This window comes from Entelurus aequoreus, linkage group LG12, assembly GCF_033978785.1.
Source record: "Entelurus aequoreus isolate RoL-2023_Sb linkage group LG12, RoL_Eaeq_v1.1, whole genome shotgun sequence".
In the NCBI taxonomy this organism is placed as follows: domain Eukaryota; kingdom Metazoa; phylum Chordata; class Actinopteri; order Syngnathiformes; family Syngnathidae; genus Entelurus; species Entelurus aequoreus.
The window spans coordinates 51,916,788-51,943,540 of NC_084742.1; the positions used below are offsets into that span (position 1 = coordinate 51,916,788).

The 26,753-nt window shown below is 45.0% G+C and overlaps 1 protein-coding gene across 1 annotated transcript; it reads left to right on the forward strand.

Moving 5' to 3' along the window:
- Positions 1-1,708: 1,708 nt before the first annotated feature.
- LOC133662873 (calcium/calmodulin-dependent protein kinase type II delta chain-like) lies at positions 1,709-15,631 on the forward strand. The gene is made up of 4 exons (XM_062067048.1): positions 1,709-1,864; positions 13,584-13,659; positions 13,738-13,832; positions 15,298-15,631. The coding sequence occupies exons 1-4, from the start codon at positions 1,768-1,770 to the stop codon at positions 15,531-15,533; spliced, it is 504 nt and encodes a 167-aa protein (XP_061923032.1). The 5' UTR covers positions 1,709-1,767; the 3' UTR covers positions 15,534-15,631.
- The last annotated feature ends 11,122 nt before the right edge of the window (positions 15,632-26,753 follow it).

Consider the following 26,753-nt stretch of genomic DNA (forward strand, 5'->3'; position numbering starts at 1 on the left):
TCGTGGTGCAGGTACTGGTGCGAGAACCAGTCGTGGTGCAGGTACTGGTGCGGGAACCAGCCGTGGAGCAGGTACTGGTGTGGGAACCAGCCGAGGTGCAGGTACTGGTGTGGGAACCAGCCGAGGTGCAGGTACTGGTGTGGGAACCAGCCGAGGTGCAGGTACTGGTGTGGTAACCAGCCGAGGTGCAGGTACTGGTGTGGGAACCAGGCGAGGTGCAGGTACTGGTGTGGGAACCAGGCGAGGTGCAGGTTCTGGTGTGGGAACCAGCCGAGCAGGAGGTTGTGGCTTAGCCCGCCGAAGGGCAGGTGGCGGTGGCCGAGCAGGAGGTTGTGGCTTAGCCCGCCGAAGGACAGGTGGCGGTGGCCGAGCAGGAGGTTGCGGCTTAGCACGCCGTTGTGCCACCCCACTCGCACAGCTCCCAGTACTAGCCCCCCCCCCCTCAAAAAGCGGATCCCAGACGCGCTCCTTGCGGATTGGAACCGTCTTCAAGGGTGGGTGGAGGGAGGTCAGGGGGAGGGCAGAATCCTCTCCTCTAAATTGTCCAAAATGTCTATTGTCACCCCCCACTTGAGACTGGGTGGGAGCACGGGGGGAAAAAATATGTGTAGTGGACGGAGCAATAGTCACAGGGGGTGGAGCTAGAAAGTCAGGTGACTGGGACTGACTAGAATTACATTTCGCAAAAATGTCCTGATAATGTTTTATTGCAGAATTAAAGTCACTTGAAAATGGCTGGCAGGAAGAATTGACATAATGTCTAAAAATGTCTTTGTCTATGACGTCATCCAAAATGGACGGGACAACGTCATCAAGCGGCGTGTCATCAGGGGGTGCCGACGGAATGACGTCATAGCTGCAGTCCCAGTGATTGACAGGCCAGTCATAACAGTCTTCGGTAAGGTAGTTGATGGGATTAACAGACCTTTGAAGAGGGGAATCTTGGGCTGAATGTAGCTTGCTGTGTACCGGTGGAGGAGTCTGTGGGAGTGGCGCGTCTTGGCAGCGAAGTGAAGACCTCTTTGGTGGCTTCCGTCTTCGCTGACGCGTCCGGTGGTGCGGAGGTGTGGCGATGTCCTCGGGCCAAACGGAGTGGATTGGGACCAACCTTCCGTTAGGACCCCATATCAGGTCCTGGCGCTCCGAAGGGGTATAGCGGAGAGTCTCCGCCTCCATCGCTCGCAACACCATCCACGCACCTTCGTCCATCTCCTCCGACATGCTCGCTGCGAGAGAACTTCTTCTTGCTGGCTTCCTACTGTAACGACCGGGTCGCATCGTGGTGCGAGGTGTTCTCCCAAGGATGCAGACGGGCTCGGACACAGCTTGCAGGTAGGAAAAATGATTTATTCAGGAACTAACTCAGACAGGAAAAAACAAAAACGACTAGCGTGGGAGCTAGCAAGCAAAATAATATAGCATGAGAGCTAGCAGGAAACAAAGTGGTCGTTAGCTGTTGCGTGAAAGCAAATTAGGAAGCCAGACCGAGTGAGGCCCGGGCAAAGACTAAATAGCCCTCTGATTAGTGCCCGGACAACAGGTGAGCGTCTCGAACACTAACCAGAGGCAGCTGAGCATAATCTGCCGTCATGGCAACAGAAACAAACAAACACGTGACACTAAACTGTAAACAAACTGATCCGAGCAGCGGATCCTAACAGCCTGAGTCCAAAAGGCCAAAATAATATTTGTTTTAGCGTCCAGTATAAACAAGCCTGCTTTTCACATTTTTTTTACATTTTGGTGAAAGAAGACTAGACGGAGAAGATGTTTATTCCACTGTTATTGCTTTTACTGTCTGTAAAGGGAATAAGTGGCAGTGTTAGTCTGCAGCTGACTGGGAAACCACTTGACGATGTTGGAGGTAAATTATTTCAATTTCATTAGTTTTATATTTTCAATGTCCATAACATTACGGCTTTATTTTGGAAGCTTTTGGCTGTTCATACAACTTCCTTATATTCGTAAATTTCTTGTCCAAATATACACATTTTGTTTTTGTAGAAATATGAATTTTCTGTTAAAGCTGCAACTTTCTATAGATATGAAGTCTGCGAACAAAATGTGTCTTTTGAAATGAACAAAAAGAGCCATTTGTTTGGGAGCGGGTTTTTTATGCACGTGCAGATACAGCATGGGATGTTTACAATGAAAACACAACAAAAATACAAACCCCAAAACCAGTGAAGTTGGCACGTTTTGTAAATGGTAAATAAAAACAGAATACAATGATTTGCTAATCCTTTTCAACCTATATTCAATTGAATAGACTGCAAAGACAAGATACTTAACGTTCTAACTGGTAAACTTTGTTATTTTTTTGCAAATATTAGCTGATTTGGAATTTGATGCCTGCAACATGTTTCAAAAAAGCTGGCACAAGTGGCAAAAAAGACTGAGAAAGTTGAGGAATGCTCATCAAGCACTTATTTGGAACATCCCACAGGTGAACAGGCTAATTGGGAACAGGTGGGTGCCATGATTGGGTATAAAAGCAGCTTCCGTGAAATGCTCAGTGGTTCACAAACAAGGATGGGGCGAGGGTCACCACTTTGTCAACAAATGCGTGGACAAATTGTCGAACAGTTTAAGAACAAGATTTCTCAACGAGCTATTGCAAGGAATTTAGGGATTTCACCATCTAGGGTCCGTAATATTATCAAAAGGTTCAGAGACTCTGGAGAAATCACTGCACGTAAGCGGCAAGGCCCAAAACCAACATTGAATGCCCGTGAACTGCATCAAAAACCGACATCAGTGTGTAAAGGATATCACCACATGGGCTCGGGAACACTTCAGAAAACCACTGTCAGTAACTACAGTTTGTCGCTACATCTGTAAGTGCAAGTTAAAACTCTACTATGCAAAGTCAAAGCCATTTATCAACAACACCCAGAAACGCCACCGGCTTCGCTGGGCCGGAGCTCATCTAAGATAGACTGATGCAAATTTGGAAAAGTGTTCCGTGGTCTGACGAGTCCACATTTCAAATTGTTTTTGGAAACTGTGGACCAAAGAGGAAAAGAACCATTCGGACTGTTGTAGGGGCAAAGTTCAAAAGCCAGCATCTGTGATGGTATGGGGGTGTATTAGTGCCCAAGGCATGGGTAACTTACACATCTGTGAAGGCAACATTAATGCTGAAAGTTACATACAGGTTTTGGAGCAACATATGTTGCTATTCATAGTAAAAGAGTGCGGGTACTAGACTGGCCTGCCTGTAGTCCAGATCATTGAAAATGTGTGGCGCATTATGAAGCCTAAAATACCACAACGGAGACCCCCGGACTGTTGAACAACTTAAGCTGTACATCAAGCAAGAATGGGAGATAATTCTACCAGAAAAGCTTAAAAAAATGTGTCTCCTCAGTTCCCAAAGGTTTACTGAGTGTTGTTAAAAGGAAAGGCCATGTAACACAGTGGTAAAAATGCCCCTGTGACAACTTTTTGTAATGTGTTGCTGCCATTAAATTCTAAGTTAATGGTTATTTGCAAAACAAAATTATGTTTCTCAGTTCGAACATTAAATATCTTGTCTTTGCAGTCTATTCAATTGAATATAAGTTGAAAAGGATTTGCAAATCATTGTATTTTGTTTTTATTTCAAATGTACACAATGTGCCAACTTCACTGGTTTTGGGTTTTGTACCATCAAAGTTACTCCACTATACTAACATTTGAGCAAACATGGACAATGTTGGTCAATAACAATGCATAAAACACGACGAAACAAGCTTTCTCACCCATGGTGTGAATAAAAAACGTCAAAAGACCATACACACGTCATAATTACACGTATGCACAACACTCTCCACCCCCACCTCGCCATGTTTAGCGCATTGTTTGATGTTTCTGATCGCTTGCCAAATGTTAAGGTTATTAAGGAAGTAAACAAGTTAAGAGTCGGACTTTCACATGCGGAGGCGGGAAGGGTGGGTGTTAATAACAGTTAAAAGTTACATGCATGTGTTGTTGTTCAGGCTGTGGGCTGGATTTAATTAATGTTTCAGCAAACTGAAATGTCTCTGATCATATTGTAAATCCTACATCTTTCTTTAAACTGTGCGAGTTGGTTACATTTTAAGCGTTTCTGACCACACAAGTGATCTCCAAGACAGGCTGACACATTGTTAGCACCAGGAAAGATGAAGTCACCTACCTAGGTTCCATTCTAGAGGCTAATCTTTCCTGTGATAAAATAGCAACCAAGGTAATCAAAAAGGTCAACCAACGAACGAGATTTATCTACAGAATCTCCTCACTGGTCAACAAAAGCACCATGAGGATTCTGGCGGGAACTCTCGTTCAACCCTTTTTCGACTACGCATGCACCTCCTGGTACCCCAGCACCTCCAAAACCCTCAAATCTAAACTCCAAACATCCCAGAACAAGCTAGTCAGATTACTTCTAGACCTCCACCCCAGATCACACCTCACTCCTACCCACTTCTCCAAAGTGGGCTGGCTCAGGGTGGAGGACAGAGTAAAACAACTTGCACTGAGCCTAGTCTATAAAATCCGCTACACCTCCCTGATACCGAAGTACATGTCAAACTACTTCCTTAACGTAAATGACCGCCATAACCACAACACCAGGGGGAGCTCCACTAACCACGTTAAACCCAGATTCCGATCTAACAAAGGTCTTAACTCATTCTCTTTCTATGCCACATCAATATGGAACGCACTCCCAACAGGTGTAAAAGAAAGGGCATCTCTATCCTCCTTCAAAACCGCACTAAAAGAACACCTCCAGGCAACTTCAACCCTAAACTAACACCCTCCCTTCCACATAATACCTCTTCGGCCTATAAATAATCAAATGTAAACAATCAAACAATCAAATGTAGACACTTTTTCTTATACTTTCTGATCTCTCTCTATGTCCACTACTTGCTATATATATCCTACCAAGTCAGTCCTACACTGTTTCAATATCCATTTCTCTGATGACGCAATTGTTGCAGGCATCAAATTCCAAAGGAGCTAATATTTGCAAAAAAAAAAGTTTCCCAGTTCGAACGTTAAGTATCTTGTCTTTGCAGTCTATTCATTTGAATATAGGTTGAAAAGGATTTGCAAATAATTGTATTCTGTTTTTATTTACCATTTACACAACGTGCCAACTTCACTGGTTTTGGGGTTTGTACTAAGAAATATGAATATGAATAAAGCTAGATATTTTATGAACTACAAATCACTCATCAGGCTTGTGTAATTGCTGCAAAAACACGGGAATCCACATTTTTAAACATACATTTTCCCGTCAAAATATCACTTCCGAGTTTTTTTAAAATTACAAAATCAATAAAAGTACGAGTGAAACAAAATGTGTTTAATGTTCGCCTCAGCCGCAATGAGTTGCAGGACGGAGAGACCTGAGTTCTTTGCATGCATGTTATAGAATTTTGCATGACATTTTCAATGATAATAATGTTAGTAAATCATCTACAAAAATATTGTGGTCATTACATGGGACTTGTAAGTGTCAAAAAGACAGCCAAAAGAGTTTGTAGATGAGAATAAATCTGAAGGTCATATATAGTGCAGAGATGCACCATATTGCATGAAATGTAGTCTTGATTTTCAAAATGTTCTTTCAGAGTTTGCTGGCGGCACTTACCTCTAAACCAGACCTGGGCATTTTTTTTTTTACTCCGGGGGCCAAATTCAAAGAACAAAATGTGTCTGGGGGCCGGTATATCTTTTTTTTTAGAAACACTAATACAAAACCTCACAATAATGTCTGAATGCTAAAAACGTCATGACAGACCGCCTTAAAAAACGGAATGGAATTTTTAATTTTTTTACTGAATGAGACACCCAGAATGTACATGAAAATGAAGAATATTACAATATTAACTATGACTGATAAAACACTGAATATTGACAACATATGAATGTCACACGCCCTCTCTGTCGACATATTTTACAATGAAGCGAAACGCAACAAAAATGCAACAAACACAGCAAAACATGACCGCGAAGGGTAAAAAAACCCCACCTACAATCTGATATATCTGATATATCACTAAGATTTAGAACTTTGTTGTAAAAATCTCCTTCCACGTCTGTCCCAGACACTTGTATTTCAGACTGGCCGCTCTGGAAACACTCTGTAGAAATGCTCCCACCCACAGTGCTTGGTGCCTTGTCTGAGCTGCTGTGACTTAGATTACCATAGTTACTAATTAGATTACCATAGTAACTAATTAGATTACCATAGTAACTAGTATATCATGCAAGAGCACAGATTCCAACCATTGGAATACTTTGTATAGTTCAAGACTTAGTCATTTGAAACCATCATAATGGCAGCTACAGTTTCCATCTTAAAGATCTAAAAAAAATGTTTTGGGAATGTCCGGGGTCCAGATTGAAAAGCTCAGCATGTTGCCCCTTGGTCTTATTTTGCCCAGGTCTGCTCTAATAGAAATGTTCCTTTTTTTCCCCCTCAATTTACCTATGCTCTGTATTCTGTACTGCTCGCTAGTGTTACTTAAGCGGGGGAGGTGTAGGGCGTCCAAAGCAATCCTGTGGAAGACAAAAACCCAGGAACTTGTACTCCTCTGGAGCTTGTGTGTCAGGCCTGCTACGAACACAGTTTTCCTGTGTTCTGTGCTGTTTCCTATCCAGTGCTCTCATTTTGGTTTCTGTTTCCTGTCACTGCACCTCTGTCCTGAGTACTGCCTCCCTCACCTGTCTCTGATTGGCACTAGAGACACACCTGTTACCTGTTGCCAATCAGGCTGCTTTTTAAGCCAGCCTGCCCTGCACACGGGGCTGGATCTACCTGGATCATCTGACCTCGTAAGGCTCATGCCTCAGCCTGGTATTGTGGAAATTATTTCGCCTACTGCTTGATCTCGCCCCGAATCAACGTCCAGACGCCTGAGGAGAGAACTAGCAAAGTCCTCCGGATCGCCTTCTCGGTTGCCGCTAAGGGTGAAAGGCAACTCTGGTATGTTGGCCGCAAAGCGCTGGACAGGCCTCTCCATCAGTGAAGTCCTCCCAGGGGTATGGTGTTGCATAACTGGGGACCTCCTCCTCAGACAGGCATAACACTGGTCACACAAAGCCCCAATGTTGGCGCGGACCAAGACCAGTTCAAATCAAGGTGTACGGTCATAGGTGGGATATGCAAGTGTCCCAGGACCTCTGGGACTAAAGCAGTCGGTACCACGACCTGCGTCGTCTGTCCCACAACAGAGAGTAGCACAATTCTTCACAACAGTCCAATGGTCAAAGACATTTGGGGGAAACTCATACCAAAGCCTCTTCAAACCCCTACTGGATTTTTTCAACCGCCATCTAGGTTGTCTCCTGCCCTCCTCCAGCCAGGCCAAATCTGATTGATGTCGGTGTCACTCTTTGGAAGCGTGTTGATATTTGACCCGTAAAGATCAAGGCCTGATCCACAGAAGCTTGGGGGTCAGCGGGCAAAAGGCACCTTGGGCTGGAACTGGGATTTTCTGCCAGGATCGTGGCACACACAGTGACAGGGATATCATCCACCATGATTTGGACATCTATGTGCACACATGAGTCTTCTGCTATCTGTTCTTGTAGAGAACACTTCCTGTTGTCGTTTGTGACCAGACTCTTGTAGCACTGAGCCAGGTCTCTTACGTCGTCGTCCATCCATACGTCCCTGGAGGCGAGTCCACCACAAACTCATTGCCAGGCATGTTGTTGCTACTTGCACTTCCCTGGGGTCAGCTGACCTAAGGAGAGCAAGGATCCCCACAATCAGCCTCACGGGTCAGTGCCTCAAATCGCTCACCTGCCTCTGCAAATCATCCATCCTTGAAGCGAACTGTTCCAATGTGTGGAAAGCTCCAGCCACGGTGGGATGCTGGCTGGAGTAGGGTCATGCAGGCGCGTTCACACCGCCCTGCGATGATTAGAGTTTCCTCCACATCTTTTGCCCTGAGTTTGTGGCACTCAGCCTAGAAGGGCATGAAGAAAACGTCTCAAAGTCTTACCAATCCTGGCAGATTTGTCATATCCCGGAAATGCCTCAGCCACGAGTCTGGAAACGTAACCTGCATACGCATCCAAGCTCTCGTCCGGCGCTAGTGAGACTGACTGCAGCTGTGGTCCCCGTTGACTTTGACTGGGCTGACTATTTCCTTCTTTTCTGGACATTTTGGAAGCTCTATTAGCTGGATATATGTCAGAGGTCGTATTATTTTGTCTCTACTGATGTGTTCAATGTGGTCTTGAACAATGTATTATTAGTGGAATAGCCTTATTACGGAAAGTAAAATGTTCAAAGAGTTGTTATTTGTTTTCATAGACAAGACAAAATAATAGCTGAGAACAACAAAGTAAAAAAAGACTATTTGGAATTTTGGACAGCAAATAATTATGAGTAATTAGATGTCATTTTCCCTTTAACATATAGCCTATTCAGGCTATTGGTGCTATTTGTCAAACATTTCAAAAAAATGTCCCGGATTTCCCTGAATTTGCAGTTTTTCAGGAAATGTTTCCCATTGAAATTTATTGGGCCATTTTTCACACTTCCATTATTTCCACTTTTTTCATCCATATCAAACCATTCCACCTTCCAAAAATTCCACCATCCTGGAAATTCAAACTACCAATTTTTCGAGTTTGAAAATTTCCAGGAATTCCCAGAATTCTGGGTTTTCCAAAGCCCTAATTCCACCCTTTTTTCTTTCTGCTTTTATTACATTTTCCAACCAATTCCAACCATTTCACCACCAAAACATTTAATTAGTCTGGATACCAAATGTACCTATTTAGTTTTTCGTAAAAATTCCCAGTTTTCCCCCGAAATTCCAAAATACCAACTTTCAAATACAATGTGTTACTACATCAACATTTCTCAACAAATTTGAAACATTCTAACACTGACCCATTTATCTCATTCAGGGCAATTGAGCCAGGATCAAAATTTTAAAAAAAATTCCCGGTTTTCCCAAATTCTAGAATATTCCTAAATAAATGGACAAATGTTTCCTAACTCCACAATTCCAACATTTCTCAACCAATTCTAACCATTCCACCTTCAACATATTCCATTTATCTTAGACATTCAAACTAAAAATTTTCCAAGTTCAGTCATTTCCAGGAATTCCGTTTTTTTTCCTTCAAAATCCTATGTCCTTTCTGCTTCTCCTTTCACATATTTCAACAAATTCTAATCGTTCCACCATCAAAAAATTCCACTTAGTTGGGACATCAAACATACCTATTTTGTTTTTCATACAAATTCCTGGTTTTCCCGAGATTCCAGGAATTCCGAAATAGCAATTTTCAGCATTTGTCGACCGCTTTGAAAAATGCCAACACTAACCCATTAATCTCACCCAGGGCAATTGTGCCATCATCTAAATTTCAAACAAGTCCCGGTTTTCCCGAAATTTCCAAATTTCCATGAAATTCCCATTCAAATGAATGGACAATCTTTCCAAATTCTACCATTCCAACATTTCTCAACCAAGTCAAACCATTCCACCTTCAACACATTTCACTCATCCTGGACATTCAAACAGCCCATTTTGCGAGTTCAAAAAATTCCAGGAATTCCTAGAATTCTCTGTTTCCCGAAATCCTATGTCCACCCTTTGTACTTGCTTTGTACTTTCTGCTTCTCCTTCCATTTTTTTCAATCCATTCCAACAATTCCACTATCAAAACGTTCCACTTAGTTGGGACATCAAATGTCCTTTTTTTGTGTTTCGTCAAAATTCCCGGTATTCCTGAAATTCCAGGAACTCCCAAATACCAATTTTCACCTACACTATGTCAACATTTCTTGACCGATTCAAACAATTCCAACACCAACCCGTTGATTTCATCCAGGGCAATTGTGCTAGTATTAACATTTTCAAAAGTTCCCAGTTTTCCCGATATCCCCAAATTTCCAGGAAATTCCCATTCAAAAATATGGACATGCCCAAAATTCTAACATAAAGAATTGCGCCATTTTTTTTCAACCGATTTGGACCTTTCAACCATCCGCACACACTACTCTTCTGATGTATCGAATGCAAAACATGTTTTCCCTTTCCAAAAATTCCAAGGATTTCCTGAAATTTCTCCCCATTGACAATGAATGGGCAATGTACAACCTTCTGCATATCCCACGTTTCTAATTTGATTTCAACCGTTCCACCATCCACACACTCCACTCATCCTGGACATTCAAGTCAAAATGTTTCCATGTTCAAAAATTTGGCTGATTACCAGGAATTCCTGGTTTTTGCAGGACATGTTTCATGCCATTTTTTTTACTTGATTCGAACCGTTCCACCATCCACACACTCTCTTCACCCTGGACATTGGGAGCCAAAAACACGTTTCCATTTCCCTAAATGTATGTTTTTCCAGGAATTTCCAGGAATTTTTCCCTATTTAAAATGAATGAGCAATATATACACTTCTGCATATCCAACATTTCTCGTCAGATTTGAATTGTTCCACCATCCCCACATCCGCTCACCCTGGTCATTCAAGCCAATGTGTTTACCGGTTCCAAAAACTTCCCTATTACCTGGAATTACCAGGAATGTTCACCCATTCATTTGAATGGGCAGTATACAAACCTCTTCATATCCCACATTTCTCAACCAATTTGAACCGTTCCACCATCCACACACTCTCTTCACCCTGGACATTGAAGCCAAAAAACATGTTTCCATTTCCCCAAATTTCCTGTTTTACTGGAATTACCAGGAATCCCTTCCCATTACAAATGAAAGGGTAAAATACAAACTTCGACATATCTCATATTTCTCAATGGATTTGAACAGTTCCAAAGTCAAAAAGCTCATTGCTCTTGTTCGTCAACTGCTAGCATGTTAGCGTTAGCATTATAATGCCTTTTGCTCGCATTTTAAGCTATTAATCATGGATTGTGTTACTTGGTGCCACCTTAGAAGTATACCAGCTGTTCTCCTGTTAGAATATGAATGTTAGCATGCTAATATTGACATGCAAGAGTTTTTTTTTTTTTTTAGCATTTTAGCTATCTTTGTACTTTTTAACCCAATAATAATGTATTTAGTTACCTGGTGACATCTTAGAAGTATGCTCGCTCTTCCTCTGTTAGCATGCTAAATTTTTATGCTAGCATTTAAGCAAATGGGATACATTTACAGCTAAAATTCACAGATTATGTTAGCTTGTACCCTCTTTGAAGTATGTTAACTCTTCTAACTATACCAGGGGTTAGTAATATTGGCTGCCGTGTTGTTCCAGACCACAGCAAACGTTACCATGTTGTTCCAGACCACTTTTATGTGGTCTGGAACAACTTGCAAAGATTGTAATAAATCCATTAGAAGAAGACAGTCTGTCCTTTCCTTTAACTTGGGCACACACATCTATACATTTGACAGTTTTAAGCCAGTAATTTCCAGGAGTTATCTAACCCTGAGAGACACTTACTTAATGTGTTGCCTTCATTATAACACTTACATAAGGCTTTTAACTTTTTGCGGCTCCAGACAAATTTGTTTTTTGTAATTTTACCAACATTGCCAATATTTAGCATTTGAAGATCCATCCTACATTTTAGCACAGCTATTGCTCTTCATCTTTCAAAACCTTTTTAACCTTTAAACTGTTTCAACCTTTCAAACCAATTCTATATCTCCCTACCATTTCAGTTCAGCGTCCGCTCGTCAATGTTCAAACCTTTTTATCTTTCAAACCATTCCTACACTCAAACCATTTCTGCATCCATTCTACTTTCCATCAGCATTTCAGTTCAGCTTCAGCTTCAGCATTCACACGCAATTCCTATAGAAATTGCAAAAATTCTACTTATTTATTAATTAATTTGCTCCTTTATTTATTCATATTTAAAATATATTATGATATATTATAGTATGATGTATTTATAATTTTATAATATTTGATCATTTTTGACAACCGTTTGAGACAACAAATTGAGAACAAACAAATGTGTTACAAACTGGTACGATTCGAAAAGGGGTATTGTTAAATACAACATGCTGTCAGGAAGTGGTGGTGATGAACCCCAAGATGCAGAGATGGCAGGCTTGGTGCAGGAAAACATGATTTTAATGTCCAAAAAAAATGCAGGAAAAACACGAACCAGAAACCAGGGAACAGGCAAACTTCAGACCGCAAACAGGAAACCAGGAACCATGGAGAACTGGAGACAGCAAACAGGAAACCAGGAACCAAGTAGAACTGGAGACAGCAAACAGTCTAAAGCGTTCAGCATACAGGAACAGCTCACAGCTAGTAATACTCCAACACTGACTGGAGGGAGAGGCAGGTATGAATAGGGGCCTGATTGGCAATTGGCACCAGGTGTGCCAGACTGCCAATCAGGTACAGGTGAGGCAAACAAGCGCTCAGGGAGACAGGCAGGAAATAAAACAAACACAGACAAAAAAACAAAACATAACCAAACTGTCAGTGAGAATCCTGACAGTAGCCCCCCTTCCGATAACGGATACCAGACGTTCTAGAAAACCCCCCATAAAAGTCCAAAGTCACGGGAGGGCGGAGGGTGGACAAGGCGGTGGGCCGCCCGGCCAAGTGTCCCCGCTACCAGCGGGGAAGAGTCATGTGGCGACGGCGAGTTGAATTGGCGAGGTGGTCGCCCATGGAATGGAATGGACATAAGAGTTCCGCATGCCAGTGCCTGTTGGCCGCCCGTGCGTCAGGCCAGCTGCGGGTCGCAGAGGCGACGATGCTGGAGACGCTGGCGAAGCCGTGGGATTGCCCGCCGGAGACGAGGAAGCTGGCGACGCCGTGGGACGGCCCACCAGAGGCAAGGAAGCTGATGTTGTCGGCGTGGGCAGAGCCAGAGACGAAGAAGACGATGTCGTCGGCGTGGGCGGAGTCAGAGGAGCAGGCGGCTCGTCTGCCGGCGTGGCCGGAGTCAGATGAGCAGGTGTGGGAGAGCTCACCGGGGTTGATGACATCCACATGCCCCCCGGGGTGGATGGCGCCGTCTGTAGTCCCACCGGGGTTGATGGCGCCGTCTGAAGTCCCACCGGGATTGATGGCGTCGTCTGTAGCCCCACCGGGGTGGATGGCGGCGTTTGTAGCCCCACCGGGGTGGATGGCGGCGTCTGTAGCTCCACCGGGGTGGATGGTGGCATCTGTAGCCCCACCGGGGTGGATGGCGGCGTCTGTAGCCCCACTGGGGTGAATGGCGGTGACTGCGGCAGATCCACTGGAGTTAGAAGTAGCTGTGCCTCCCCAGCTACACAGCTACTCATAGCGCCCCCCTTAAGGGACGGATCCAAGACGTCCCCAAAGAGGCCCACAGACGACAGGGATGGGTGGGAGCGGAGCTTGAAAGGAGGCAAAACGTCTCCTCCATTCGGCCATCAGCGCCAGCATCCTGTCAAATCTCTCTGAAGAAATCTACGCGGGGTTCGTATTTGGCTGGGGTATTCTGGCAGGAAGTGGTGGTGACGAACCCCAAGATGCAGAGATGGCAGGCTTGGTGCAGGAAAACATGATTTTAATAAATGTGATTAATTAGATTGTAATTGCATGCATGTTCAAAATAAACTGACGCCATGACCACTTTTTCGCTTGTAATTTTAGTTTGTTTCTTGCAGGTCGTAAGCAGGAGGTCATTGAGGCCACCCAGAAGCTGATAGCAGCCATTATGGACGGAGACTACGAAATATACAAGTCAGTTTAAAATGAAAGTTCAAAGGTTGCTTATTATTTTTAAATGTAAAAAAGTGAAATAACAAATAATTGTTTTAGGAATATGACCGTTCCAGGCCTGACGTCCTTTGAACCAGAAGCTTTAGGCCACCGTGTGGAGGGAATGGACTTCCATCGCTTCATCTTCGACCACGGTGGCATTATTTTATTTATACACTTATACTATATCATTATAATCGTTTGTAAATTACACAAATAATATATTTAAAAAAAAAATTAAATTATGACTTTTGTCCTCTAATTTTTTATAATATTAACTTTTGTTCTTATAAAATTCACAATATTTCCCTAATAACACATGAAATGTGTTTTTCTAGTTATAACATGAATTCATTTTCAGACTCTTACAATCATTATTACTGTAATAATACAACTTTTTTCTTGCAATAATACAACTTTATTATTTTTTTTCAATAATAGGAATTTTTTTGCTTGTAACATTACAAGTTATTCTTGCAAAATCATGTTTTTCCTCATGACAATATACCTGTACTTTTGTAATTTTACAACTTTTTTAAGTTAAAGTTTTCAGATGCAGATTTTTTCCTTGTCAAATTTGTTAGATTGAGAATGTGATGATCCGCAGCCTGGATCATGTATTGTTTAAGTTTAGGATTCCCTTAGTTTGTTTTTGTGTTCCTTGTTGCCATGGGTGCTGATTTTGTTCACCTGCCTCTGATTAGTGGTCGGGATGCTCACCTGCTCGCGGTTACTAATCAGGGAGCTATTTAGTCCTGCCTCTCGCCACACTCTGTCTGGCTGTTTTGTTTGCTTCACACAATATATACGTTGGATTCTTGCTCCTTATTCCTGTGCTGGTTTTTCGATAGCTCCCCGTTCCGTCGGCACGTTCCTATTTTGTTATTCTTGCCTTGTTATGGTAATACGTAATTATTCCTATCTCCGACATCAGCGTGTAAAGTGAGCTCAGGAACACTTCAGAAACCCACTGTCAGTAGCTACAGTTGGTCGCTACATCTGTAAGTGCAAGTTAAATCTCTACTATGCAAAGCCAAAGCCATTTATCAACAACACCCAGAAACGCCGCTGGCTAAGCTGGGCCCGAGCTCATCTAAGATGGACTGATGCAAAGTGGAAAAGTGTTCTGTGGTCTGACGAGTCCACATTTCAAATTGTTTTTTGGAAACTGTGGACGTTGTGTCCTCCGGAACAAAAAGGAAAAGAACCATCCGGATTGTTATAGTCGCAAAGTTGAAAAGCCAATATCTGTGATGGTATGGGGGTGTATTAGTGCCCAAGACATGGGTAACTTACACATCTGTGAAGGCACCATTAATGCTGAAAGGTACATACAGGTTTTGGAGCAACATATGTTGCCATCCAAGCAACGTTATCATGGACGCCCCTGCTTATTTCAGCAAGACAATGCCAAGCCACGTGTTACAACAGCGTGGCTTCATAGTAAATTTTTAGTTTTGCAACTTTATTCCCATAAAACAGCGATTTCAGTTTGATTATGACTCAAAATAAAACAATATTGTTTTTGGCAATTCCAGCACTTTTTTTTATAACTTAACCTAAGGTTGCCCCACAACCCCCATAATAAAACAACTTAATGTGTTTTTCCCTTTCCCGCAGTCTCGATTATGATGGGAGGTTTAACCCACACCACCCTTCTCAGCCCCCACGTCCACCTGCTGGGCGAGAACGCCGCCTGCGTGTCCTACGTCCGTCTCACGCAGTACGCCGACCTGACCTCAGGGACACTTCGCACCGCCACGTCCGAGGAGACTCGAGTCTGGCATCATCGTGACGGAACGTGGCGCAATGTTCACTTTCATCGATCGGGCTCACCCACAGTGCCCACAAAGTAAAGATGTATAGGATTTTATCGCTGGCGATACCGATATCGGTATCCGTCTGTACTCTTATCGGTAGTATATGTAATTTGTGACAATAAAGATAAAGAAGATTTTGTGTTTTCTTTAAGTTTAGGATTCTCTTAGTTTTGCTTCAGCACCCCTGTTTTGTGATCCTTGTTGCCATGGGTGCTGATACCTAATCATTGTCAACACTGTCTGCTCTCATTTTCTCGCACATTTGACCCTCTGATGTTCTGTGTACCTACACTGTGTCCTCCTCCTATCTAGGCCTGCTGTGTGTGTGTGTGTGTGTTTGTGTAATGCGCACCGACCACTAACCAGAGGCCTCTGGTTAGTGGTCGGCGCGCTCACCTGCTCCCAGTCACTAATCAGAGACATAGAGCTATTTATTCCTTGATCTGACTGTTTTATTTGCTTCATGCAACATTTACGTTGGTTATTCTTACTTCTTGCTCTTGTTATCTACGCTAAACTTTTCCACAGCTTTTCTGTTTGTTTGCGTTCTTGCCTGATTTATGAGAACAAATCATTTTTCTTACCTGCACCCTGCTTCCGAGGTCCACCTGCATCTTGGGGGGAACGATCCACGTGTTACCGTGCGACCCAACTGTGATAGATTTATTACTACAAGAGGTTGTAGACCCCCACGATGTAACATCTCACAGCAGGGTGGTCTTTGATCAACACCCGCTTTTTAAGTCTTAACCTCTTAAAGGCCCAAGCTGTTTTTTTACATGCTTTTTTTTTATTTGTCTTTGCCATTTGGGCTTATTGGACCCTAATTAGAATAAAAACTAAGAATCATCTTTTGATATGATGTACTTAGTCCATAAGTACACAAACGTGTACATCATGTTTAGTGACATGCTAATTCTTATTTTCACACTTTTTTTTTCCAAATTCCATTGTATGTTATACTCTTCTGACACCACCAGATGGCAGTCTAAGTGTTCACATAAGCGGCCATAAGACCCCAATTCAGTGGTGTACACACTTTTGGAAATAAGAGCTAAAACATGCTGTCCACGCATGTGGCCACTAAGCCTTTAGAGGTTAAAGAAGTCAACTATGTTTGCAGTGCAGTTGTTATGTCATCATCTTGTAAAGACCACACGGACTAATCACTGTATTTGTATTTTATTACAATATACATTCAGCTGAAAATAATATTCATGTATGGCATTCATGTGCAGAGCACAGACCTCTTACATGATATTAGGGTTGTACGGTATACCGATATTAGTATAGTACCGCGATACTAATGAATCCTATTCGGTACTATACTGTCTCTAAAAAGTACCGGTCCCCCACACCACCATCGTGGTCACGTCGTGTCATTGCTGGTTTTACGAGCAGAGGAGCATGTTCGGCAACGCACAACCACGGAGTACTTACAAGCAGACACAGTGTGTAGACAGAAAAGGGAGAACGGACGCATTTTGGCCAAAAAAACTGACGATAAAGGTGAAGTTATAACACTGAAACGCCCTCGGGAAGAGGTGCTTTGAGGCATGGCTAGCGAGAGGATAAAATCCATCCACAGTCTGCGGTGTTTTAGCTACTTCTAAATCCCAAATCCTCCACACGACACCTCCGCTCCGGACAGACTAACCTCCTCCAACCTCCGAGGACAAAGCTACGGACAATGGGAGACCGGGCTTTCTGCTCCGCCGCTCCCAGTCTGTGGAACGCTCTCCCTTACCACCTGAGGGCACCACAGACTGTGGATGCTTTTAAAAAAGGCTTAAAAACCCTTCTCTTTGAAAAAGCCTTTTTTTAGATTTATGCGCGCTAGTTATAGTTTTTATTTTTTTTTATTTTTATTATCTTTTTATTAGAACATTTTAATACACTGTAGCACTTTGAGGTTGTTTGCTCAATGTAAAGTGTTTTTTTTTTTTTTTTACAAATAAAATCTATCATTATTATTACAAACCCCGTTTCCATATGAGTTGGGAAGTTGTGTTGGATGTAAATATAAACGGAATACAATGATTTGCAAATCCTTTTCAACCCATATTCAATTGAATGCGCTACAAAGACAACATATTTGATGTTCAAACTCATAAACTTTATTCTTTTTTTGCAAATAATAATTAACTTAGAATTTCATGGCTGCAACACGTGCCAAAGTAGTTGGGAAAGGGCATGTTCACCACTGTGTTACATGGCCTTTCCTTTTAACAACACTCAGTAAACGTTTGGGATTTGAGGAGACACATTTTTGAAGCTTCTCAGGTGGAATTCTTTCCCATTCTTGCTTGATGTACAGCTTAAGTTGTTCAACAGTCCGGGGGTCTCCGTTGTGGTATTTTAGGCTTCATAATGCGCCACACATTTTCAATGGGAGACAGGTCTGGACTACAGGCAGGCCAGTCTAGTACCCGCACTCTTTTACTATGAAGCCACGTTGATGTAACACGTGGCTTGGCATTGTCTTGCTGAAATAAGCAGGGGCGTCCATGGTAACGTTGCTTGGATGGCAACATATGTTGCTCCAAAACCTGTATGTACCTTTCAGCATTAATGGCGCCTTCGCAGATGTGTAAGTTACCCATGTATTGGGCACTAATACACCCCCACACCATCACAGATGCTGGCTTTTCAACTTTGCACCTATAACAATCCGGATGGTTCTTTTCCTCTTTGGTCCGGAGGACACGACGTCCACAGTTTCCAAAAACAATTTGAAATGTGCACTCGTCAGACCACAGAACACTTTTCCACTTTGTATCAGTCCATCTTAGATGAGCTCAGGCCCAGCGAAGCCGACGGCGTTTTTGATAAAACGGTTTTCGCCTTGCATAGGAGAGTTTTAACTTGCACTTACAGATGTAGCGACCAACTGTAGTTACTGACAGTGGGTTTCTGAAGTGTTCCTGAGCCCATGTGGTGATATCCTTTACACACTGATGTCGCTTGTTGATGTAGTACAGCCTGAGGGGTCGAAGGTCACGGGCTTAGCTGCTTACGTGCAGTGATTTCTCCAGATTCTCTGAACCCTTTGATGATATTACGGACCGTAGATGGTGAAATCCCTAAATTCCTTGCAATAGCTGGTTGAGAAAGGTTTTTCTTAAACTGTTCAACAATTTGCTCACGCATTTGTTGACAAAGTGGTGACCCTCGCCCCATCCTTGTTTGTGAATGACTGAGCATTTCATGGAATCTACTTTTATACCCAATCATGGCACCCACCTGTTCCCAATTTGCCTGTTCACCTGTGGGATGTTCCAAATAAGTGTTTGATGAGCATTCCTCAACTTTATCAGTATTTATTGCCACCTTTCCCAACTACTTTGTCACGTGTTGCTGGCATCAAATTCTAAAGTTAATGATTATTTGCAAAAAAATTTTTTTTTATCAGTTTGAACATCAAATATCTTGTCTTTGTAGCATATTCAACTGAATATGGGTTGAAAATGATTTGCAAATCATTGTATTCCGTTTATATTTACATCTAACACAATTTCCCAACTCATATGGAAATGGGGTTTGTACATCTGAAGTCACAATTTGCCAGATATGGTATTCCTGAAACTTTCATTTCAGATAATGGACCACAGTTCAGCTCTCTGGAGTTTCAAGCATTCACAAGAGTGGGGCTTTATTCACAAAGCATCAAGCCCACGTCACGCCCAGTCAAATGGAAAGGCTGAAGAATCCTTGGTTGTCTGTGCTCAATTTACGAGGTAGACCTTTGGAGGACATTGCAAAGTCTCTACCACAGCTGGTAATGGGATGTCAAGTGAGGGCAAAACTGCCAATGCCGTCGCAGATGCTAAAACCCCGAACAGTCTCCATGGGAGTACAACAAAGGCTAGAGTCAAGACAACACATGCAAAAGGAGTATTCTGATCTTGGATCACAAGCCCTTCATAAACTTGAGTTTGGGAATCAAGTGAGAATATGGCAGGATGGAACTTGGGCTCCGGCTGAAGTCACTGGAAAGTCTGATCACCCAAGATCCCATGTTGTGACGAACAGTTGTACAGAAGAAACAGAAAGGGGACGGTGTGGCATGGTTGGGAAAGTGGCTGTGCCAGCAACCTGAGGGTTCCTGGTTCAATCCCCACCTTCTACCAACCTCGTCACGTCCGTTGTGTCCTTGAGCAAGACACTTCACCATTGCTCCTGATGGGTCGTGGTTAGGGCCTTGCATGGCAGCTCCCGCCATCAGTGTGTGAATGTGTGTGTGAATGGGTGAATGTGGAAATAGTGTCAAAGCGCTTTGAGTACCTTCAAGGTAGAAAAGCACTATACAAGTATAACCCATTTACCATTTCTGATGAATAATTCACAGGACATTGACAATCAAAATGTGACTCCACCGGTTGGTATTACAGGACCAGCTAAAGAGAACAAACACTTTACCTACAGTAACACCAAGTGATAATGTAAGTCTTACCGAAACTCACCCTGCTAGAACAGCTCGTGGACGTCTTGTTATCCAGCCAAGAAGGTTAATAGAGGAATAAGGGGTATTGTACTGATGGGTATTTCTGGTTTTGACTTGGCAGTGCTGCTGGATCAAAAGAGACGTCGGAGGCTCTTTACTGAACTAAAAGTTGCTTTATTACAAGCGAGTGTCATTATACAGGACTGCAGTTCCTGGAGGAGGTCAAGTCAAGAAAATGAGGCACTATTAACTTGGAGGAAGCGGAATCACAGTCTTATATTCCTTATTTCTCTGTCCCTGACCATGTAAGGAGGGGGTTGTGTGTAAGTGACTGGGAAGACAACAGATGTATACCATAACTTGTAGGTTGGCGTTAAGATAAACATGGAGTCTCTCCTCCAGTATAGAGCTATAACTTTTGCATTCCGAAGCCTGGTTTTATTGCTTCCTCTCGTGAGAGAGCTAATTCAAGTCCACATGCGAATGTCCAAATAAGGCTCCTTATTTTATTATGGGCTCAAACACTATTTACTTAAACCTGGTGGTTTGCTTTCTCCAAGTTGAATATAAACATTCACCATATGTAGAACGTAATATGAGTTAACTAATTCACTTCAGTACCATTATTTGTTTGAACAATGTTCAAAGGTGATGCTTATGCTTAAAGTGATATAACTTTATTTTTCAGTAAGATAAATGTGTTAATTGTATTATCAAGCTTTAATTTTAAATGGTCGGCTGTGTGACTAATTATTTTGGGGGAAAAGGGTCATGTTAGGATTTAATCTTTAAAATGTTGTGATATGTAATATAACATGTGGCCAGAAGAGGGCACTGTGAGCAGTGACAGAATGGCTGCTACCCAGACGTGGTGTGTGCTTTTGCTTACTACAAACCCTGTTTCCATATGAGTTGGGAAATTGTGTTAGATGTAAATATAAACGGAATACAATGATTTGCAAATCATTTTCAACCCATATTCAGTTGAATACGCTACAAAGACAACATATTTGATGTTCAAACTGATAAACATTTTTTTTTATTTGATGCCAGCAACACGTGACAAAGAAGTTGGGAAAGGTGGCAATAAATACTGATAAAGTTGAGGAATGCTCATCAAACACTTATTTAGAACATCCCAAAGGTGAACAGGCAAATTGGGAACAGGTGGGTGCCATGATTGGGTATGAAAGTAGATTCCATGAAATGCTCAGTCATTCACAAACAAGGATGGGGCGAGGGTCACCACTTTGTCAACACATGCGTGAGCAAATTGTTGAACAGTTTAAAAAAAACCTTTCTCAACCAGCTATTGCAAGGAATTTAGGGATTTCACCATCTACGGTCCGTAATATCATCAAAGGGTTCAGAGAATCTGGAGAAATCACTGCACGTAAGCAGCTAAGCCCGTGACCTTCGATCCCTCAGGCTGTACTACATCAACAAGCGACATCAGTGTGTAAAGGATATCACCACATGGGCTCAGGAACACTTCAGAAACCCACTGTCAGTAACTACAGTTGGTCGCTACATCTGTAAGTGCAAGTAAAAACTCTCCTATGCAAGGCGAAAAAACGTTTATCAACAACACCCAGAAACGCCGTCGGCTTCGCTGGGCCTGAGCTCATCTAAGATGGACTGATACAAAGTGGAAAAGTGTTCTGTGGTCTGATGAGTCCACATTTCAAATTGTTTTTGGAAACTGTGGACGTCGTGTCGTCCGGACCAAAGAGGAAAAGCCAGCATCTGTGATGGTATGGGGGTGTATTAGTGCCCAAGACATGGGTAACTTACACATCTGTGAAGGCTGTTAGGCTCGACCAGAGCTGTTGAACCAAATGTACCAGGGACCCTCAAGGACAAAGACAACGGAGGCAGTAATAAAGTATAACAGAGTTTAATGAAACTTTACGGAGGAGCGGAGGGATCCCGGGGAGGCGGCGAGGCGTGGGAGACACTGGGTTTGTGGAGGAGGGAGCCTGGAACGAAGCAGAAAACAGAATCAGCATGGAACAAACGAGCACCAAGTTCTCCTTTAACTAACTCACAGAATACTACTAGATAACTGTAATTCTAAATGCTGTCTATACTGACCACAGGAGTCAACGTTCAAGCGTCGGGCGCCGGCTCTCAGCGGTTTATGTAGGCTGCTCTCTGATGGCTGGGATGTGGAGCAGCTGGGCTGATTGGAACCAGCCACACCTGTGCTGGCTGCAGCAGGCTGAGAGAGACGCCCGGCCCTTGCCCTTAGATGGCGTGCAGGGGAGGGACCAGGAACGTGTGACACAACAGTACCCCCCCCCTTAGGGGAGGCACCGGACGACTGTCCTAGGGCACCTGGATTGTCCCGATAGAAATCGTCCAGCAGGGAGGGGTCAGCCAGGTAGGAACGGGGCACCCAGCTACGGTCTTCAGGGCCGAAGCCCTCCCAGTCCACCAGGTACTGGAATCCTTTCCCACGGCGGCGGACGGCGAGCAGCTTCCGAACCGTCCAAACAGGATCACCACCAGCCAGGACTCGGGGGGGTGGAGGGGCGGAGGTAGGGGGAGACAAGGCACTAGTGGCCACGGCCTTAATCTGGGACACGTGGAACACCGGGTGAACCTTAAGAGCAGGAGGGAGATCCAGACGAACTGCAACGGGGTTGATAACACTGTCCACAGTGTAGGGTCCGACATAACGAGGATTCAACTTGCGGGTTGAAGTCTGGGACGTCTGCAGGGGCAGGTCCCGGGCCAATAGCCAGACCTTCTGACCAGGCTGATAGTCAGGTGCACGCACCCTCCGGCGGTTGGCACCACGCTGGGTACGTGCAGAGGCACGGAGTAACGCAGCGCGGGCAGCCTCCCAGATGCGTCGACACCGGCGGAGGTGGGCTTCGGTGGAGGGAACTGCTACCTCCACTTCCTGTTCGGGAAACAGAGGGGGTTGGTAACCCAGCGAGCATTGAAAGGGTGACATGCCGGTGGCAGAGCTCTCCATGGTGTTGAGGGAATATTCCACCCAGGGTAAGTACTTAGCCCAAGAAGAGGGGTTGCTGGAGGCAACACAGCGAAGAGTCTCCTCAACTGTCTGGTTAGCGCGCTCCGTCTGCCCATTGGATTGTGGATGGTATCCAGAGGAGGGGCTGGCCGTGGCTCCAATACCCTTGCAAAAGGCCTTCCACACCTTGGAGATGAACTGGGGACCACGGTCTGACACGATGTCAGAAGGAATGCCGTGGGGGCGGACAACATGGAGGGTTAGGAGGTCAGCCGTCTCAGCAGCAGACGGGAGTTTGGGGAGAGGGACAAAATGAACTGCTTTAGAGAATCGGTCGACCACCGTCAGAATGGTGTCACAGCCCTGGGACACAGGAAGCCCAGTAACGAAGTCCATACCTATGTGAGACCAAGGTCGACTCGGAATAGGAAGGGGTTGTAGCAGGCCTGCAGGAGGCCTGTGTGAAGCCTTACTACGGGCGCAGACGGTGCAGGCGGCCACAAATTCCCTGACATCCTTCTTGAGGGTTGGCCACCAGAACCTCTGAGCAATGAACGAAGCTGTCCTGCGCTCTCCAGGGTGACAGGCAACACGGCTGGAGTGCCCCCACTCCAATACCGGTGTACGGACGGCATCAGGAACAAACTGTCTGTTCTGAGGGCCGTTGCCAGGGTCGGGCTGGTTCTCTAAGGCCTGCCTCACCACAGCGTCGATGGCCCACGTGACTACACCTACCACCCGGGCAGGGGGCAGGATGGTGTCGGAATCCGATTCCTCCTGGACAGCAGGATCTTCGTTAGAGAACTGACGAGAGAGAGCGTCCGCTCTGACGTTCTTGGAACCTGGGCGGTAGGTGAGAGTGAAATCAAACCGGCTGAAGAATAGGGCCCAGCGGGCCTGCCTGGAGTTAAGCCTCTTCGCCGTCTTCAAGTAGGTCAGATTCTTGTGGTCTGACCACACGATGAACGGCAGCTTCGCTCCCTCCAACCAGTGTCTCCATTCCTTCAGAGCGTCGTGGACCGCCAACAGCTCCTTGTTTCCCACGTCGTAGTTCCTCTCTGCGGGGTCGTAGCTCCTGGAGAAATAGGCGCACGGATGAATCTTCTGATCCTCTTCGGACCTCTGGGAAAGGACGGCTCCGATGCCTGTGTCAGAAGCGTCCACCTCGACAATGAACTGTCTTGTCGAGTCAGGGTGGATTAGCACGGGTGCTGTGGAGAACAGACTCTTGAGCTTGGAAAATGCTGTCTCGGCTCGAGACGTCCAGGAAAAGGGACGCGAAACGGAGGTTAGAGCATTAAGGGGGGCAGCGATCTGACTGTAACCCTTGATAAACCGGCGTAGAAAACCGGCGAAACCCAGGAATCGTCTGAGCTGAGTCCGGTTAGTAGGACGTGGCCACTCCTCCACGGCTTTGACCTTGGCAGGATCCGCACGCATCTGTCCAGCTTCCACAACGTTGCCAAGGTATGTCACAGAGTCAGAGTGGAAGACACACTTCTCAGCCTTGACGAACAGGCGGTTCTCCAACAACCGCTGGAGAACAAGGCGGACATGCTGGTGGTGTTCCTCCACAGACCTGGAGAAGATAAGGATGTCATCCAAATACACCACCACAAAGATGTTTAGCATATCTCGTAGCACATCATTCACGAGGGCTTGAAACACCGCCGGGGCATTGGAAAGCCCAAAAGGCATCACAAGGTACTCAAAATGGCCAAGGTGGGTGTTGAAGGCCGTCTTCCACTCGTCACCGTCTCTGATCCGAACTAGGTGGTAGGCATTGCGGAGATCAAGCTTAGTGAACACTCGGGCATGAGTGAGTGGCTCAAGAGTGGAACTAATAAGGGGAAGTGGATACTTATTCTTCACTGTGATGTCATTGAGACCACGATAGTCAATGCAAGGTCTCAGACCACCATCCTTCTTGTCTACAAAGAAGAAGCCTGCCCCCAGAGGTGAGGACGACGGCCTGATGATGCCAGAGAGCAGGGACTCCGCAATGTAGTTGTGCATCGACTCCTTCTCTGGTAGGGAGATGTTGTAGAGATGCGACTTAGGATAGGGAGCCCCAGGCAGGAGGTCAATGCCAATATCATAGGGCCGGTGCGGAGGAAGTGAGAGTGCTTTATCCTTACTGAATACCAAGGCAAGGTCATGATAAACAGGTGGAACACCAGTGATGTCGGGGGGAGAGGACATGGGTTTGGGTCTGCTTGAAGGGGACAGGGCGGAGCGCAGACAGATTGCATGGCATGCGGTGCTCCAGCCCAAAATACGACCAGAGGCCCAGGAGATGTGAGGTTCATGCCTCTCCAACCAAGGTCTACCCAACACCAGGGGCGCTGTTGGGGCGTGTAGAACAAAAAAGCGGATGGTTTCAGAGTGATTTCCAGACAGAGTGAGTGTGAGGGGTTCTGTGGAAAAGGATATAGTTCCCATGGAGTGTCCGTCGATCGCTTGGGGAGACAGTGTGCGATCTAAAGGAACTAAAGGAATGCCCGCCTGGTGAGCCAAAGAGATGTCCATGAGGCACTCGTCTGCACCGGAGTCAATGAGGGCACTAACAGACAGTGTCTCTTCATTCCAGGTCAAGGTTGCAGGGAAAAGTCGGTTGGAATGATTCTTGGGCTGGGGAAGAGTTGTTTGGCTCACCAGTATAGCCCCTACCGGCGAGCTGGGTCTTTTGGGCGGATCGGGCAGACCTTGATGAAATGTCCTGGCTCACCACAGTAAAGACACAGCTGGTTGGTGAGCCTTTGTTCCCTCTCAGCTAGTGTCAGCCGGGACCGGCCGATCTCCATGGGCTCGGCAGGCCCGGGTGAAGAGGGAGCAGGGAGGAGCATAAGCTGTCGAGGTTGTGGAGTGGAGCGAGGAGATGGTGAAGTGCGGGTCACTGAAGCAGAGCGACTGGACCCAGGAGGAGGAGAGCTTCGTTGGGCTCGGTCCGCATGGCGCTCCTGAAGTCGTGTTCCCATCTTAAGGGCCAGGGATATGAGCTCATTAAGAGTCTGTGGGCTGTCACGGACCAAAAGATCTTTAATAGAATCACTCAGCCCCTTGCGGTAGACACTAAGAAGGGCGTGGTCGTTCCACTGGCTTTCAGCAGCAAGGATCCGGAACTCCAAAGTATACTGAGCCACAGAACGTGACCCTTGGCGAATAACTAGCAAACGGCTGGAAGCATCTTGTCCGTCAGTAGGGTGGTTAAACACAGCTTGAAACTCACTCTTAAACTGAGAGTAGTTAGTGGCAAAGACAGGGTTGTTCTCTACTGCTGCAATAGCCCAATTAAGAGCGTCGTCGACCAGGAGGGACATGATGAGAGCAATCTTCGAACCATCAGAAGTATATTTGGATGGCTGATGAGTAAAAAGTAACTCACACTGTGCCAGGAAGCCCCTGCAATGACCAAAATCACCATTAAATGGCCTAGGACTGACTAAGCCAGGCTCAGACTGAGGCTGCTGTGTGCTGGGGAGGACGGGGTTAACAGGCTGGTTTGAAGAACTTGAAGCAGAGTTAGATTCAGCTGAAACATGTGCTGTAAGGACCTCCAGGGTCTTCTGTATGCCGAGTAAGACTCCAGAAATGTCATTCACTTGGCCAGACAGAGCAGCCACATTACCAACAGTAGTTTGTGAAGTCTTCTCAAGCACAGCAATTTGGGATTGAACAGTGGGAAAAGCTTTGTTCAATTCTTCATGCAAAGTGGACAGTTGTGTGGCCTGGCCAAACACAAGCTCTCGTAATTCAGGGTTCTTCTGTCCCTCTGTCCCTGAGGACCCGGTTTGGTTCATTTTGGCTTGAACGTTCTGTTAGGCTCGAC

What these genes read in the sequence shown, in the direction of transcription:
- LOC133662873 (XM_062067048.1), top strand. Translation starts at nt 1,768, where the DNA reads ATGTTTATTCCACTGTTATTGCTTTTACTGTCTGTAAAGGGAATAAGT. An exon ending in ACCACTTGACGATGTTGGAG is followed by an intron (nt 1,865 to 13,583) that starts GTAAATTATTTC and finishes TGTTTCTTGCAG; the next exon opens with GTCGTAAGCAGGAGGTCATT. An exon ending in TCGCTTCATCTTCGACCACG is followed by an intron (nt 13,833 to 15,297) that starts GTGGCATTATTT and finishes CCTTTCCCGCAG; the next exon opens with TCTCGATTATGATGGGAGGT.